Consider the following 18,490-nt stretch of genomic DNA (forward strand, 5'->3'; position numbering starts at 1 on the left):
ATCTGACCTTTAGTGTCTAGCATTACGCAGTTCTTTAAACTACACTCAGACATAATTTCTCAGGCCAATGAAATGAACACAAAATCGAAAACAAATAAGCATAGTAGTAACGCTACTGAGAAGGAGAGCAGTGCACCTGAAATGCACAGAAGATTTTGAAATATAATTTACCTACAATGTAATCAGCAGCATTATTGCTCTTGGTAAAAAACAAAAATTTGCAATATAATAACACCCAGAGCAGGAGAAAACAGAGTAGTGAACAGAGTAGTGAAGAAATAGCTAGTACTACTCACCAAGCCCGGGGATCTCGAGGCCGAGCAGGTCGATCAAGTCGCTTTCCCGGTCCAGGAGATCCGTCCAACGGTGGGTGGCCTGGTTGTAGGCCCGGCACACCTTCTCCCACCGCTTCCGGCGCTCCCGGATCCCCTAGCCGCTCGCGATCTTGCCGCCTGCCATGATTGTCCACCCTAAGCGTGGAAGGGTATTCTCAGATGTGAGACCCTTGCTCATTGCACCATCAGGATTCAAGCAAACCGGGCCGAAGACGGCTGTAATGGCAGAAACCGGTCCCCGGGAGCTTGTTTCCTTCCCAGTGTAAGAATTGGCTTTTGTAGTTTGGTTTGCCCTGTTCCCATCATGCACTGGGACAGGAACAGACTAATTTGCATACAGCCAGGTTCTGAAACTGGGATGGTGCAGTGAGCTAAAAAACGGTGTTGGATCTAGCCCTGATCTCTTGACTGGGTGAGAGCTTTCTGCTTAATTCAGAGACTCTGTCCCTCACCACCCCTTGTTGTAAATATGGTTGTAGGCCCGGCACACCTTCTCCCACCGCTTCCGGCGCTCCCGGATCCCGTAGCCGCTCGCGATCTTGCCGCCTGCCATGATGGTCCTGGGGAGGCGGCGCTGGACATAAAAAACTAGTGCGGCCACCTCCTCCGCGCTAAAGATCTCCCGGGCTGTGAGCTGCTCCCCCCTCAAACGCCCGCACGGGAGCCGGGCACCCTTCTCAGGCTGCTTCCCGGCTCCCTTTACCATGGTCTGGGCAGAAAGGAAGGTAAATAATAAATAAGAAATAGAATAGGGAAGAAGAAAAGAAAAGAGTTTAAAAAAGTAGTTTAAAATTAACCAAAAGTAGCAGAAAACACAAAAATATAGAGCTAGAAAAATAGAGGGATAGATAATAAGTAAAATAGATTAAAAAAAACTTCAAACAAGCAAAGGATGGCAGAGATTGACAGAGGATACAGAAAGCATGCCCAGAACCATAGCAATGAATGAAAAACAAGATGGCCGCGCCCGTTCACGACCGTGTGGGTAAGTTCGCGCAAGATTTTCCTCGCGATCACACGCAAACTTGTACTAGCGAGCCGCACACTTTGCGAGATTACACATAGCGCCCGGAAACGGAAATACGTCACGGAAACAAGATGGCTGCGCCCATGTACGACCGCGAGGGTAACTTCGCCTCGTTGCGCTACCAGCGGCTCGCTAAAATGCACAAAACCACGCGAACTAACATGCCGCAAAAACAAATTGCATATTCGCACGAATTCGCGGCTTCCGAATTCGATCTCGGGCAAATTCGCGCCCCGCGAATCCCGCGAAATTGCAGAAAAACGATTTTTGCAAAACTGAAAGCACTCAGCAGGTGCAAAAGTTCAACCTCATCATTAGTAACCATTCCCTGTAGTGCTTCCTGAGGGCCCCCTCCAGAGTTCAGTTGCCTACTTGCAACTATTCTATGACCCTGCTCTGACCCTCACAGCAGACTCAGAGAATAGCTACAAGTAGGCCACAAAGGTCCTGTGAAAAAAATTGCACTACAACAGAAAGCAATTACAGATAAGGAAGCAGGTGCCAGACTCAGTGACACATTAATCAACCCCAAATTAATTCATGTCAGTTGAAGCAGGGCAGGTGTGCTTTTCCCCCCATAATCTACAGTGATGAACCAGAGGGTGGCAGTGATGTACCAGAGGGTGGCATGGGTGAACCAGAGGGTGGCAGTGGTGAAACAGATGTAGAAACAATATAGTCGCGACCGTTGCGACCCGAAAAGTAAGTTTGCGTTTGCAAACTGGTACAAAACCCTCGCGAACTGGCAGAAACCCTTGCGAACACAAAAAAAAAGAAAAAATCCGCAAATTCGCGAGAGTTCGTGGATTTTGCGGATTGCGAATTCGTGAATATGCAAATTCGCGAACCGCGGATTTGCAAAATTCGCCCATGCTTAATGCATTCCTCTCCTGTTGGGAGAACCAACAATGCCTCCATTTATGTGGAATTTCCCTTGCACACAAAACTATGGGGGATATGTACAAGAACTGCTGCTAACTAACGCTATCGCTAGTTAGGTGCAGTTTTCTTAACGCAGCCTACCACCAAAAACGATCACCCTGTTAGCGATGTATTTACAATACGTCGCTACATGGCGATAGTGCCAGGTAGCTGCAGTGAAAACTGCTGTTAACACTAGTGTGAAGGCGATACACATTCTGGCGTTAGCAGGCGAAAACTGACGAATGGCCATTTTGCAGGCAATAAACTCATGTTAGTCAGCCAAATGTGACTTTGTTTGCCTTTAAAGGCAAAAATAGCCTATACGTCCATACCCAATGATAAATAGGCAACAAAACCAATGGCTTGGAGCAGCCAGGGCCAAGTGCAGCACAGATTAACAATCCCCCAAACCCCCCAACAGCCAGGATGACCAGCCAAAGTCCCAGGGGAAGAGAAAATCCAGGGCTACAACCATTTAAAGAGGCACATTGCTGGGCAAAACCAGTGATGCATCATGTATCATTGTGTACTCCTTGCAACATCATGGCATCCAAAACCTTGAAAGTGTGGACAGTACCCGGGGCCCAAAGGCATCGCTAGGCCTGCATCTGAGCCCCGGAGTGGAATGCAGGGGTGCTGTGGAGTTGCTGGCATGTGGTGGTAGACATTGAGCCCTTCCTGGTGGTGAAGTCTGCCAGGTTGCATGGGGACACATTGCTGACCTGGGTGAGAAGACCGCCTGGGCCCCTTGGAGCTGTGAACGGTAGAGGCGCTCCTGCGCAGCAACGTAGGGAGGTCCGCATCGCATACCACGTGCCACCACTACACCAGGGTGCACGGAGGAGATTATCAATGGTGCACCACACCTCTTTGCATCACAGGCCGAAGGATGTTGCACTGGCTAGACGCAGTGGAAGGTGAGGCCCCTGAGCTGAGCCGAATTTGGTTGGCAGGAGTGCTGCAACTTCATGCCTAAGGGGTCCCTGTTGCATCACCTGCATCCGGAGGTTCCCCAGTGGACTTAGCGTTGACTGCTGTACCTTGGCTTGTGAAATCCCGCCTGGCTCAGGCTCCTGTTGGCTGAGTCACAGATTCGGCGAGAGTGCAGCGGACTGCGCCACAGTGTCAATGCCTAGGTGAGGAGAAGGTGAAACGTGTAGTGGAGGAGGCCCGGGGGTTGAGTTGGACCCATGCCTAGCACCTGTGGGTGACGCACCCCCAGTGGCAGCTCATCCAGTGTGGCGGAAGAGCGCAGCCCCACTGCTTTCAAGCAGTGCAAGAAGAGGGAACATAACATGATGATAACTTACTGATGTACTCATGCTATGTTTCTGTTGTGGGCGGGAGGGTAGGTGGGGGTGCACAACCCAAAGAGCAGGGCAGGGGAGGAGTGGTATGCCCACTCAAGTATGCAATGACTGATTGGCCCTCTCAGGCTGCCCAAAGCAGTTATGCGCACATCCCTGTTCGCAATGAAGGCTGCATTACAGCCTGCATGGAAAACAGGCCCACCCCTCTAGCCCCTGGCTGAACACCTTGGCATGGTGCTCAAGAACAATCACAAAGCCGGACTGCAGCATTTTGATTGGCTTAGGGGAGGGAGCCTCGCTGCCTGCTTCCTGTTCCTGGAAGCAGACTCAGGAGAGCAGGAGCACAGAAGATGCGGGACCCAGCCTCGAGGTAAGAATTAAACAAATTTATGTTTACAATCCCCGCTCCCCCTATGTCCCTGCCCGTCCAGTTTCCTTTCCCGCCTTTCCCGCCTCCTAGGTGTCCAGTGCCCCATGCAGCACTACATAATGGCAGCCACTGTGTGGCCATGCACAGCGGGCGCACCACAGGTGTGCCAAAGTCAAGCCCGTCTGCATCCGTCTGCCCCTGGACCACACCCAGCTCCAAGGACCCTTCCTCTCAGACACTCCACCGCTATGATGCCAGCAGCCTCCTCACCATCAACCCTGGAAGCCACACCGCCTGCCATCTAGCAACACCGTAGAATTCTCTTGCACCCTGCAACTTTCGAAACTGCAAATGCACCTTCTGCGACATCAGTACACCAGCGCCTCCTGCCCCCCACCAGAACAACAGCACAGCCGAATGGCTCATCTGCATCCTTCTTAACGTGCAGTCCCTCCACAAACACACAACAGAAATCTGGGACCTCCTCAACGCCATTTCTTTTGACATCGCCTACTTCATGGAAACCTGGACCAACCTTTGCTTCAAACCGGACACCGCCATCACCCTCCATGACTGAGAGGTCACAAACTGTGGATCTGGACGGCAATATGTCCAAACCGTTTTCCCTTCCTTGTGGGGTGCCACAGGGCTCATCCCTCAGCCCGACGCTCTTTAATATCTATGTGGCACCCCTGGCAGGAGTCATTAGATCCTTTGGCTTCCAACTCACCTCCTATGCTGACGACACTCAAATAGTGTTGTCACTGACTGAGGGTGGGTAAAAGGAAACAGGTGCCCATTGCCATGACTGCAAGGGGCCATCTCAGCTGGATGTCCTCCAAATGTCTAAAATTAAATTTCAGAAAGACCGAGGTCATAATGTTTGGAGATAATCTCTGTGTGTAGACACCTGAATGGTGGCGGGGGACCTTGGTTCTTGCCCCATACCCACAAGGAAAGCAAAAAACCTTGGGGTATTGGCGGACAACAAACTCACCATGGGTGACCAAATAAGTATGGTGATCTCGGCCTGCTTTCTGGTCCTACGAATTATAAGAAAAATTAAGTTTTTCCTGACAGAAAGCTTGGACTACTGTAATGGGCTATATCGTAATGCCCAAAAGCAACTCATCAATCGGCTCCAGCTAGCCCAGAATGTAGCAGCCAGATTGTTGTCAGGAACGCCAACATTTGTTTCCATAAAAGAGGAGCTTAGACAATTGCACTGGCTCCAGGTTAAACAAAAAACATGCTTTAAGGCACTTTGTACCGTCTTTAAGACCATCAATGGAGCAGGACCGGTGTTCCTTAGGCGTATATTCATGTGGTATGTCCCGGGAAGAATGTTACGATCTACTGGAGCTAAACAATTTCAAGTTCCTGCATTTAAAAGAGTCAATTGAGAAGGCAGGGGTTTTATCAACTGTGCCTCTAGGGCATGGAATGAGCTTCCTTTTAATGTCAGGAATACCCCGAATCTCCTCCCCTTCAGAAAGGGGCTGAAGACATGGCTCTTCTCCCAGTAGCATTCACTCTAGTTCTTCCCAGTATCCGGTGCTTAACGCCAGGACACCCCAGGGTAACCGTGCGCTCTACAAGTGCAATTAACATAACATAACATAACATAACATAACATAACATAACATAACATAACATAACATAACATAACATGACAGCTACATATTCACTCGCATGGACCACCTTGAGCGGCCAGGAGGAGGCTTTGCCATTGTCTGGAAAAAGCACACTCCGTCTGACCACACACTCTAATGACCCCACAGTGACTATGGAACACCTCCACTTCCAGATCCGACCAACCCCAACACCACTCTCCGCTGCACCCTCACCTAAAGGCCCCAAGGGCTATAAACCCCCATTTACCGATGCCATTGTGGACCTCATCGCACCCCAGGTTCTCCCATCCACCGACTACATCCTATTTGTGGACCTCAAGTTCCACCTGGAAAATCCCAGTGACCAGAACACCACCCCCCAGCTGGGGAACCTCGCCAACATCGGACTCAAGCAGCTAGTCACCACACCAACCCACATAGCCTGACACACGCTCAAGCCCATCTTTTCCACCAGCTGGAACTTCAACTACACCCAGCCCACCGTAAACTATTCCCATCATTGCCCCCCCAACACGGCTCGATCAAGGCCACCAAAGACCTTCCAGTCAACTCCCTCCGCACCACCACTCCGCCAACGCTAACAGACGCCAACAACGCAGCACACAACATCCACCGATTGATCTCCAGCTGTGCCAATACCCTGGCACCCCTCAATAAAAAACCAGGCAAACAACACTCCAAGTAGGCCAGCTGGTTCACTCCCACCCTCCACTAGTCCAGCCCCACCTGCAGACGTCTCGAGAAAAGATGGAGCCACAACATCAATCAACTTCGCAACACAGTCAACCTTGCACCATGGCGCAAGGGTGCCTGGGTTTGCGCATGGCAGCCATTGTGTGCCAACTTAGGGTAAAAAGACAAGGGGGCTTATTTATGATCCCCTTCAGTGCGTCATTTTCTTGACGTATTTGTAAAGTGATGCATCTCAGCATATATATGAACTTGTGAATCCCTGTGCCACATCATACTTGCATCAGGTATGATGGTTGCAGGGTGGGTGTTCCCACGCAACAAAGCCTCATAGGGGTGGCGCAGTGAAATCCATCAGATTTCACAACAACAATTGTAGGACACCACTGCGTCAGTACCTTACGCCTGCCTCATGGCAGGCGTAAGGGTGACGTAGTGCCACAGGAATAGGCTGGCCCCATGCTTTGCTGTTGGGCTGACGGATATGTCAGGATTCAAGTAATTAATTGTGACATGGAGAGCTGTATAGTGAATACAGCGCATCCATAGTGTCACAATAAGGGCGTAGTGAAAGTGCTGCAACTCTGTTTTGTCGTAGAAATGCAACATTTTTCATGAATGAAGCCCAGGAATGCGCCCTATCTTATTGATGGTGCGCATTCCTGCCCTGTAGTTTTGTCGCAGGGCAGCGCCGCAACATTCCTTGCAGTGCTGTCCAGCACCAAGACCTTCTGAAACGAGGCCCCAAGTGTTTGCACTATTTTTAAGACCAGCTATTTTCTGATTTTAAAAAAACCTGAATACTGGAGTTAGAGGCAATTTTGGGGGTTTTGCACCTTATAGGAAATTCCTTTTAAATATCGTGAAGTGGGGTTAGCAACTGTTTTTGCACGGGAACACCTACATTACATCTCATTTTCGTTAAGTCCCACTAACAGAACTAGCGATCTGAAAATCGCAAGTTTACGCTAGAAAACTGGGACCCTGGGCCAATAATATTTCGGCGGCCCCTGTTCAGAACAGCTTTGAATTTATGATCCAGTTTCAGATGTTTCTTGCCCTCTTTGGCCAGGTCACTAACAGTGCACAAGCACACTTGTCTAACTTTGTTTACAACTAATGTTCAGGGATAGTGACCTGTGTTTTCAATACTGGAAAACAGCAGGATCTTTCTTATATTACTGCAAATAATCACTGTGATACCCCCCCACCACCCATTTCTCATATGTGAGCTCCTGTTTTGATCTAAAAGAAACATTTTTGTGGATGTTGCATGAAACATAAACCCAACATTTCTCTGCAAAATGTCTGTAATAGACTCTCACACATCATCCGACATTAAACATAAAACATTAAACATAAATTGAAGGAGAACGGTATTGAAAATAATCTGTTTCAGAATTATCAGGGCAATACTCTGTACAGAACAAAGCTGGCTCTATAAGGAGGCCCAATGACAGCCTGGTGCCCTAGGCCGGACCCACTTTGCCTATGCCTTAAAACGTCCCTGAAACAGTAGGTGAAGATGAATGAAGAAATGAGAACATCTGGCCAGCACTTATTAATACCTCCAAGAAAGCCATTTTAGCCAGTAACATCAAATAAGATCAGAAGGTGGGTAAAAGGGTTGAGTGCATTGGTTGGCGTCAATACAAGTTAGTTTGGGGCGCATTCAGCTAGAGGGGCTATGGCTTCTAAGGCGTTCTTGGCTGAGGCTCGGGTAGATGGTATCTTGACGCCACTGACTGTACTAGAGTTTCAACTTTTAAAATGTTTTATTGAAAGACTGTTGAATATGCTGCAGTGACGGTTGTTAATATACTTTGAAGATGAATCTCCGGTCTTGCAACACAATTGCAGTTTCTCCTAGCCAGTTGGTGAAGAAAGACTACTGATTATATTGAAGACAAAAGAAGCAAATATTATCCCATCACAGTAGATTGCCCACCCAGGGAATGGTAAATAATGTATGCCTTGTGATGATATCTAACACAAGTGGCAACCAGCCAGATTACAAGCTGAGATGTCAGAGTTTAAATGGACTGGAAGGACCTACTCTCTTGGGACTGCACTGTAATTTCCTGAGGAAATGCACCTAGGACAGAAGGAATTGATGTGGGTTTTACTATTTTTATATTTGATTGATTCAGTTCACACATGATTTATAGTCCTTTAGAACGCATCAAGGAAAGAGGAAGTCAGATGTGATTTGGTGATTGGTACTATTTATACTGTGGGTTGGTTGTTTCTTTGTATCACTTCTTGCCCAGGGGGGCAATGTTGTGGGTACTGTAGTGTAGTGTGTTTAAGTGCTGTAAAAGTAACAGCAAGAATAGAGACTGTATAGTATTCACCCCCTTTGTCTCAAATAAATTCAGGATTCTCCTTCACCAACTTTCTAGTAGAACATGTAAATGTGGTTGCAATCAATGATCTGTTAAGACTACCAAAACAAAGTGGTTAGATGCCTGCAAAGTGAAAGCTGTTGCTGAAGGATGGCCCCCAACTTGTGAATGGTGGCTGCGGCACTGAGGTGACTGTTGACTGCGGTACTGACGGCATACAGCAGCATCAACCCATAATGCCATTCACTGAATGACAGCTTTTATTTATCACAGCGGTTCCGGCCCTCCCATTCCCATTCCCATTGCCATTTGTAGGGACACACAAAATGACAACTGCATCTAAATATTAATGACACAGGAGTTTTTGAGCTTGCTGTAAATAGATATTTTATACTCGGACTAATTTGTAAATCAATCGCAGAACAAACAGAAGGTGGGGTCGCAGTGCAGTTGGTGTATGTAAGAGACGTATACTTTATTCATACATCAATTGCCAAATAAAAAAAATCAGACAGCCTATAATATTCATGTAAAACTTACTTCTGAAAGTCAAGAATTTCTAACTGTGGAGTGTGCTCAAATATTTTCGGTTCTGTCCAACTGAGAGCCCGTGACCCTTTGCAGATCAGTTCCTTTAACCATGGCATATTCTTCAAAGCTTCTATTTCGAGACTTTTCAAGTCTGGCATTTGTGAAATTGTAAGTTTTCGGAGGTTCGGCAAATCTTTGGTCCACTCTTGATGAACTGAAACGAGGAGGACAATGATGTGAAAAACACAGAAAGTGTCAACGGGTGACATATGTTTGCAAAATATATTTTATTTCACTTAACATTTTCTTGTGCCTTGGTCATCTGACACATTTAATTACCATCACATTTGCAATCACAGATTCAATCATAGACCTTATATTTTAAAAAGTTGTTCAATCTTAATGTTAAAAGTTGAAGATCTAAAGCACAGCTTTCCAAACTTTTCATGTTGGTGACACCCCTTTTTATGAACTTTTTTTGAGGAACACGGTAATGCGAGCGAGCACAGTGTGCAAGCCCGCACCACCTTAGGGGGGCTTGGGTGGGTTCTCCCTCGGAGACATTTTTGAAAAAGTAATGGGCAAATGGTGCATTTCCAAGCAAATTTGATAAAGCAGGAAGGTTAATAAAGCAATTGTTAATCTGGTTTAACCAAGCCAGTGACTGGCAAAACTGAGTGTAAGCAAGGTTAGGTTTGTGCATGAAACAAGAATATAATCATGCACACATTGACACAAGCCCCAGTGATTTATGGCACAAAAAGGGCAGGTACACAACCTGCCAACCCTTTCAACCACGCACAAAGTCCACCTGCTGCCTTGCTGAATATGACTTATAAAAAAATCTGTTGAGGAAGGGGGAATTGTGAGTGATAAAACAATCATGCAACTTATCAACCCGTCTCTGCGTATTGAACTCAGGTGGGACCGCTTTGTCCGTGCAGCGTGCCAAAAGGCAACAGAAAGCAAGATGAGTCATATGTTTTCCATTCAGCACTTTGAGCTAAAATTAACTGCATATAAGAGAAGGACAAATACACAACTCCACACCCCCACATACACACATACCCACACACACAGCCCCACAAACACCCCCCTACACACACAACCCCACCCACACACACACCCACACACACAGCCCCCCCACACACAACCCCAGCACATACCCCCCCCACACACAGCCCCCACACACACAATCCCCACACACACCCCCACTCATCTCCACCCCTACTCACACACACACCCTCACAACCCCCCCCAACACACAACCCCACCCCACCACATACACACATGCTCACACACACAGCCCCATGCAAATCCCCCTACACATACACAACCCTACCCACACACATACCCACACACATACACACACACACACACACACACACACACACACACACACACTTGCACACCCACACACACAACCCCCCACACACACAAACCCCACACACACGCACAACCCCCCACACACCCCCACTCACACCCACACACACACATCCACACAATCCCCAAACACACAACCCCACCCCCACACCCCCACATACCCCCCCCACACACACACCCCACACACACACACACTCCCCCCCACACCCCCTCCCACACACACCCCACACACACGGGAGCCTGTGTGTCCCGGTGCTTCCTGCAGTTTCTCCAAGACTGGAGTCAAGAAGAGATGAGAAGCGGAGACGGAGGAGAGGTGGTGGAAACGAGAAGTGGTTTTAGAAACAATATTTGTCAACACCCCTGTCCTCCCTGCCACACCATCCCCGTTCCCTACCAGCCCCCACTGCTAGGAACATGATGGTTGTGGTTACCAAATCATGGCTGTGCCTGAGCATTCAAAGCTGTGCCAGGGTATCTGACATTATGCCTATGATGGCTGCACTTCAGTTATTTTTGTAAGCAAACCACTGATATAACAGTGGTCTGTCTAGTCAGTATTTCATTGGGATGTACTTTTAGCTACTTCAGTATACTTTTCATCATCACTTATTGTCCATTTTTAACTTTAGTGAATGCCACTTCTTGTAATGGTAACCAGTTCAAAGATCACCTGATGTGACTTCCTGTGATGTCAACCGGGTCAAAGGTTACATGGTATCCCTTCCTGTGATGCCATCTGGGTAGACAAAGGACATGTCATGTCACTTTCGCAACCCCTAGCGTTGTGATGAATGGACATCTATGGGGTGATGATCCAAGAGAATGGCCTTTAATTCTGATCTGTATGTTCCATAGAGGATTTTGTGAGCTAGGCGAAGTGCCTTGAAAGTGCACGTTGTTATCTGACAGTAAGTAGGCCAACATTCATAAACCTGCATGATTCTGGCAATTGACCCTTTTAAAACTTGCCAATATTGTCCAGGGAAGGGAAGCTGCCAGTGCTTTTCAACTCTGAGATTGGAGAGGAACAACCCTATACTTCTTGAGAGTATAGGTCAAAGGATGACGCAAGAATAAAAGTACAAAAATATGAGAAATGCTTCTGGCATTCGGTATGCAGAATTCTACGACTGGCCAAAATTCTGCATGTACAAGTGAGTATTCCTAGAAAACTACAAGTGTCATTGTTTTTCCATGCATAATCTACTAACCTTCGAGAATAATAGGGGCTAGAATAAAACATAATCCATATTTTCAAAAAGAAACAAACAAAATGAAGTCTCGTTCTGTACATGGATAACGTGGTTGTGTCATATAGCCTACTCATGTCCTAAATGTTTGCAATTTTCTTGTTTCTGTTTATGGCTGGGTCTGACTTTACTTTGTCTGACTTTACTTTGTTTCCCTGAATACAAGCACTTTACCTTCTCTGGAGGAGTTTTGCTCCCTACTTTGAACCCTGAAGTATTTGAGGGGTGTACGTCAACTCACACACATTTGGCTGGTGACATCTCTCTGGACTTAGCTGCGGCCGGTCCTATGGCTGGTCAAGGCCCTCGCGACTAGGCTCCTATGCCTCATTTCCCTCACTCACTCACTCACCCTCACTCACTCACTCTCTCTCTCTCATACTCCTGCTCTCTCTCCATGTATCTTGCTCTGCCTCTTATAGCACCTATAGGGACATCTCTCTGTCCTTCCTCATAACTTTAGTACCTCTTACTGCCTCTAACGTCTTTACTGCCTCTTCCTCACATCTCTACTGCCATCTTTTTGTCACTCCTTGTGCCTCTTATTGCCTCTGGTTTCTTTATGCTGACTTTATCTGCTTTTGTGCCAACTTCTTGTGGCTCTTTCCTCTCTTGCATCGTTTGCCTCTTGTTACCTTTTGTGCTGCCTTGCAAAGCTTAAGTGTGCCATCTTCTGTGCTTATTTTCTTATTGCCTTTGGTTTCCTTTTATGCCGACTTTATCTGCTTTTGTGCCATCTTCTTGTGGCTCTTTCCTCTCTTGCCATCTTCTGCCCCTTGTTACCTTTTGTGCTGCCTTGCAAAGCTTAAGTGTGCCATCTTCTGTGCTTTTATTTTCACAGCACCTGCCCTTTCCCCGCTCCTTTCCTGCCTCTTGCTCCTCTGCCCCCTGCTTTTTAACCCCTCCTCTCCACACCCTGTGCTTCACTCCCTCCCAGAACCTACCTAATGGAGGCTGCTGTGCAGACGCACTGCTGGCATGCCAAATACAAGCCTATCCAGGCCTGGATGGCTCACATCACCAGGGTGGGCGCGCCGAGATTCGAGAGGGGTCACTCGAAGCAGGGCTGTTGTCTTGTATTTACGACCACCTGGAAGCAGTCAGAGACCTCTGGTTGCAGAGGATCACATTAATTCACAGGGGCGCGGGGCCAAAGTGAGAGGCTGCTTAGCCTTTCGCAGCCCTAGGATGCGGCCCTCAAGATGCGGAGGGCAGAACGGCTGTGAGAGGTTCGCCCTCCGCCCCCTGCTTCCCTCAGAGACGGCTCACATAAATGACACTGGCCGAGCAAGAAACCTGAGCGACTATGCGGGGGCGTCCGGCACGGAGATCATGCTCAGCCCTCACCCCCAGGAACCCGGCGAGGCCATGCCCCAGGACGGTCCCCACCAAAGAGCCAAGGACCGCCGGTGAAAGCCAGACATCCCATGATGCCGTTTAAGTGAATGGCTTGGACGCCTGAGATGGTGGAGTAGAGGTGGCTCCGATATCACCAGCAAGGCCACGCACTCCCGGAAGGTGGGGGTTGAATACTCACTGTTTGTCTTGTTCACGTCCACGAGGCTCCGCTCTGCAGCTGCTCCGCCTTCCGTCTTGCACGTCGCGTGCACGTCGCGATTACCGAGTGAGGGGGCTCGAGGCGCATTCCTCATTTCGGCCGGCCGGCAGACATTATCGCGTTGCATCGCGCGACACACCTACGTGTGGGTCGCGACACAGTAACTAGTCGCGCCACACAGTTTGGAAAGCTGTGGTCTAGAGGATGTATGCTGTGCACTTTCCCTGCAGAGAAAATTGATGTGTCTTACTGAGTAATGCTAATTAGTATTAAGTGATTAAAATAAGAAATGTTTCTTCAACTATTTCGAAGCTGGGATAAACATGAATTTATTTGCAAACAATTTTAGCATTTCAGTTTTATATCTATAAATGCAAATATGTTCCTTGTCTGTGCTTGAATGATTTACCTGACGCTAAAACGTTTTATATGTAGTTAAGTAATGACATGAAGGTTAATAAACCATAAGTGCACACAAACAGGGATTTTTGAATGTAAAATTCCATTTCTAACACACAGAGTGCTTAAGTTCTTAAGTGACACACAGGAAAGGAGAAATTCCGACAGCCTGGCTGGATTGTGGCATTCGAAATATGGCTATTAACTCCAGGTGGTTGATGTGGAGTAACTTTTGTAGTGGTGTCCACCTGTAATACATGGTGTGTTGCAGTAGGTGAGCTCCCAGCCGGAGAGCGATGCGTCCGCTGTCAAGACGATCTGAGGAACTGGCTCTAGGAACGGTCACCCTTTGGAAAGGTTTTTGGTGTTTCACCACTGCAGAGAGCGGTGAGTACGACCGTCCACCAACACTAGATCTGTTAACTGACCTTGAGCCTGGTTCCATTGTTGTGCTAAGCACTCTTGAAGGGGACGCATCTGGAGTCTTTTATGAGGCACTATGAATATGCAAGAGGCCATCATCCCTATGAGTTGCAAGAACACTCGAGCTGGATGGGAGTGTTCTGGTTGATATTTTGTGAGAAGAGCTTGCATGTTTGCTATTCTGACAGCTAGCATTTTTGAGGTGTTTATTGTGGCACCGAGGTATTGTTGTATGTTGGACGGTTGCAGATGGGACTTGGTGTGAACCCCAGGTCGTTTAGAAGTTTCATAGTGGCATGAGTGTGTTGTACACACTGGTTGTATGAGCTGGCTTTTATGAGCCAGTCGTCGATCTATAGAAAGACGTGAATGTGCTGCCTTCTTCAGTGTGCTGCCACTACTGCTAGGCATTTGGTAAACACTTGTGGTGCTGTTGTGACTCCGAATGGAAGTACCTTGAATTGATAGTGCTGACCGTATATTACAAACCGTAGATACTTCCTGTGAGCGGTGTGAATGGGAATGTGGAAGTATGCATCCTTGAGATCTAGGGACCAAATGCTTCTCACGATTCCTAGGATCAAGCGGGTAAGGCAAGGGGGTAAGGCTCTGTCTGTGAGGGGACCGAGGATATGGAATGGTCTCCCTCTCCAGCTTAGGCAGCTTGAAAACCATCTGGCCTTCAGAAAAAAGCTGAAGACGTTCTTGTTCCAGGTCTAACCACACAGTTTAAGAACTAGATTGGAGCCAGGGAATTCGATCTCCTGCAGGTTCAGCAGTCAGATAGCGCGGAGATACTCCCTTGGGAGTTTATTCAAGCGCTCTACAAACCCGCAAAATAAATAAATAAATAGGGTAGAAAGGAAGTAATTTTGTGAAAGGAGAGGAAGGACTTGTTGAAACGTGACCATGTGGAAATGGTCTGACTGTACGTATATGTTTAGGGGTCTGAGGTCTAGGATAGGCCTTAGAGAGCCGTCCTTCTTTGGGATTAGAAAGTACAGGGAGTAAACTCCCTTGTTTTGTTGGTGCAGGAGAACTGGTTCTATTGCATTTTTTTGTAAGGGGGATATTACCCCCTGCTTTAGCATTAATAGATGTTCTTGTGATATTGGACGCTGCTTGGGTGGTATGTTTGGAGGGGTAGATGTTAGTTTGCGACAGTAACCTGTTTGAATTATTTGTCGCACCCACCTGTCTGATGTGATGTTGGTCCAGACAGGAAGGAACTTTTACAGTCTTCCCCCAACTGGAGTGGAATGGTGTGGGGGAAGTGGAGGGAAGTCATTGGGTAGGGGTGGAGGCAGATCGGGAGTTGTGAGTTTTACCTCTGCAGAATTGTCTTTCTGGAGCGGAAGGAGGCGCAAGCTGAACAGTCCCTGGCCTTGTGCTCTGGAGAGAGGCAAAGGTTGCAAACCTCATGGAGATCGGTGTAGGGAAACTTCGACCCACATTGAGGACACTTCTTAAATGGCGTCCTTCCATGAGCTAGAACATGAGGCCTAAGTAGGCCCGAAGCCCTTCGTCGACGCCCGGAATCGAAGACGTCGAAGTTTGTTGAAACTCGCTTCGATAGGGGAATGCGTTCGAGACAATACCGTCGAAACGGGTGAAGGATTGCGTGCCGAAAGTAGAATCGGTTGCACACCGGAGCGCAGGAAACACATCCGAGCCCGATGGCGGAAAAAAACAATCTGAGGATGGAGCTGATGCCCATGCGCAATGTGATCCAAAGGAGGAGTCACCTACCTCCTGACTTCCAAAGAACTTTTCAGGACAAAAACAAGTGGAAACATCCGGGCCCAACACTAGATGGCGATCTATACAACAGTGTGTAATCTGCAGCTCATATGCCTCGAACATTGTATTCTGAGGAGAAGGTAGATCCATGAGGGATAGAGGCATATCTAGATCATGCGGCTATGGATACATTGGGCATGGAGGATCTGGAGCTTTTAGATCTACCCATATCGGCAGAAGAAACTGCAGCTACTGTGTCAAGATTAGCTTCTGGAAAAGCTGTGGGGACAGATTTCATTCCGGTGAAATTTTATAAAGCTTTAGCTATCATCCTTCATAAATGTATGTTGGAGGTATTTTGAGCTGTTCAGAGGGTTAGTCTTCTGATTCATGGGCTTCTGCTAGGATGGTGGTATTCCCCAAAAAGGGAAAACAAGTGAATCAGTTAGGATCATATCGACCTAGTACGTTGATAAATTCTGATACTAAGGTTTTTTCTAAAATCTTAGCCTCAATGCTATCTAAGAAATTGTCTCACCCAAACAACACAGCTTTATTCTGGGAATGGGTACCACAGCCCATATCCGCCGGGTAATCACACTATTTGATGTGGCCAAAATCCAAGGAAACCCTATGGCGCTGGTATTATTAGACGCTGAGAAATCGTTCAATGGAGTCTCCTGGTCCTATCTGTGGGCAATATTAGAGAAGAAGGGCCTAGCCTTGGACTTTATAGCATGAGTTAAAATGTTATATGTTCAACCTAGGCTAACATCTTGCTAATGGGGGGTAATTCAGAGATAATTAAAATTCAGTGGGGGACTAGGCAAGGGTGTCCGTGTTCCCCCCTGCTATTTGCCCTCTAAATCGACGCTTTAATCCTCCGAATCCAAGTAACACTTTAATCCTGCTGATGTCAACTATGGGCTGGGAGACTAAAATCTTTGCTTATGCGGATGACCTTGCAATTGTTACCCCTGCCCCCATCGATGCAGTCAGGGAGATCGATGGGGAGGCTGACCCCTTTGGACGTATCCTGGAATACAGACTTAATAGAGATGAAACACAGATACTTATAAATAAAAACACAAGGTTTGAGGACATACAGGTTGTTTCGAATGCAGTATATCTGGGCATCAACATCATTGCAGACACAGATGAAGTGGTAGAAGGTAATTTGGGTCAGTTAATTAATAAAGGCTGAGCTGCTTAGATGGAACAATCTCAGACTCTCCCTGATTAGGAGGTGTAATTTAATTAAAATGATGTTTTTACCAAGAATTTTGTATTTGTAGGCAATATAACATTTCTGGCTGTACTACTGGGCCTCAGTGCTGCAACAAATACTGCCCCTGCTTTTTGACCCACCTCAGGAAGGGCTAATTCGGAATACTGTTCCATCATGCTTGGAATTAACCCTTGAAGTTGTGGTTTGGGGCTGCTTGTTCCGGCAATTAGAATTTGGCTTCTTTAAAAAAGTTAGGTTCAAGACACTTCTATATACATTTAGAGTGTTGACTGCTGTTAGGAAAAAACTTGGTGTTGGTTGTTTTAGTTTTTTGTGTCAGAAATATTTTTATTGGTTTCAAAGGTAAGACAGTACACCACAAAACCAAACTACAGATGGAGACAACAATTCATCATGTATGCCGAGAGTTACAGAGAGCTAAAGCCTTATATACAGTTTGTTTACTAGGACTCGACAAGCCCTTAAAAACTCAACATGATCCTCCCAGGCCTCACACAGACCCCTCATATAGGACAGTGCAGCCAGATTTCATGGAAGGTCAGCGTAGGCTCTAGCAGTCATCCCTCCTTCCCCCCTCCTAACTCCCAAACAATAAACACGAAATGCAAACTATGGTGTCACTGTAAAACATAAATCATATGTGGTTGCGGGTGAAGGCTGGAATATGGAGAGAGGGGGGATCCCACCTCCCCCCCGGCACCTCCCTGACAAGTCAGGGGGGCGAAAAGACTCTCTAGATGTGAAAAATATGGAGTGCTCCCAAGTGTGGCCCACATGCGAACCGAGGTAGTCCCTCTCATAGGTATTCCACCATGAGAGCCCACACATAGTCAAACCCTTCCTTGAGTCTTCCACAATGTCCGCCATTCTTTAAATCGCCAGAGCGTGTCTTAACCTGGCATGCCATTGGGTAAGAGAGGGGGCCTCCATTTTCTTTAATGCAGCCACCACAGCCATCTTAGCGGCCTGAGGCACAGCCACATCACGGAGAGATCCCCTTGTGTTTGACGCTTCAGGATGGGGTCCCTAATCCCCAGGAGAGTGGGCTCTAGTGTGTCTGGGATCGGATATCCCAGAATTAGTTTGATTTGGGAGAGTACCTCTTTCCAGAAGGGCCTGATATGCGGACAGTCCCACCAGATATGTTTGAAGTCCCCCAGTAGTCCATATCCCCTCCAGCACCTGACGGAAGAATTTGGGAAGATAGCCTGCAGCTTCAGAGGATGTAGGTACCATTCGTACATAACTTTATAATGAGCTTCCCTTAAAAACAAGGAACGTTATACTTGGGAATGTCTCTATGCAGGGTGGTCCATTGT

General features: G+C 47.3%; 1 protein-coding gene across 2 annotated transcripts in view; it reads right to left on the bottom strand.

Moving 5' to 3' along the window:
* The window catches only part of LRRN4 (leucine rich repeat neuronal 4), a 268,764-nt gene that overhangs the window by 76,199 nt on the left and 174,075 nt on the right, over positions 1 to 18,490 (bottom strand). For both annotated transcript variants that reach the window (XM_086927687.1, XM_086927688.1), the window contains exon 3: positions 9,176 to 9,380. In XM_086927687.1, the coding sequence (XP_086783813.1) occupies positions 9,176 to 9,380 (205 nt within the window). The remainder of the gene's footprint in view (positions 1 to 9,175; positions 9,381 to 18,490) is intronic.

This window comes from Lissotriton vulgaris, chromosome 6, assembly GCF_964263255.1.
Source record: "Lissotriton vulgaris chromosome 6, aLisVul1.2, whole genome shotgun sequence".
NCBI lineage: Eukaryota > Metazoa > Chordata > Amphibia > Caudata > Salamandridae > Lissotriton > Lissotriton vulgaris.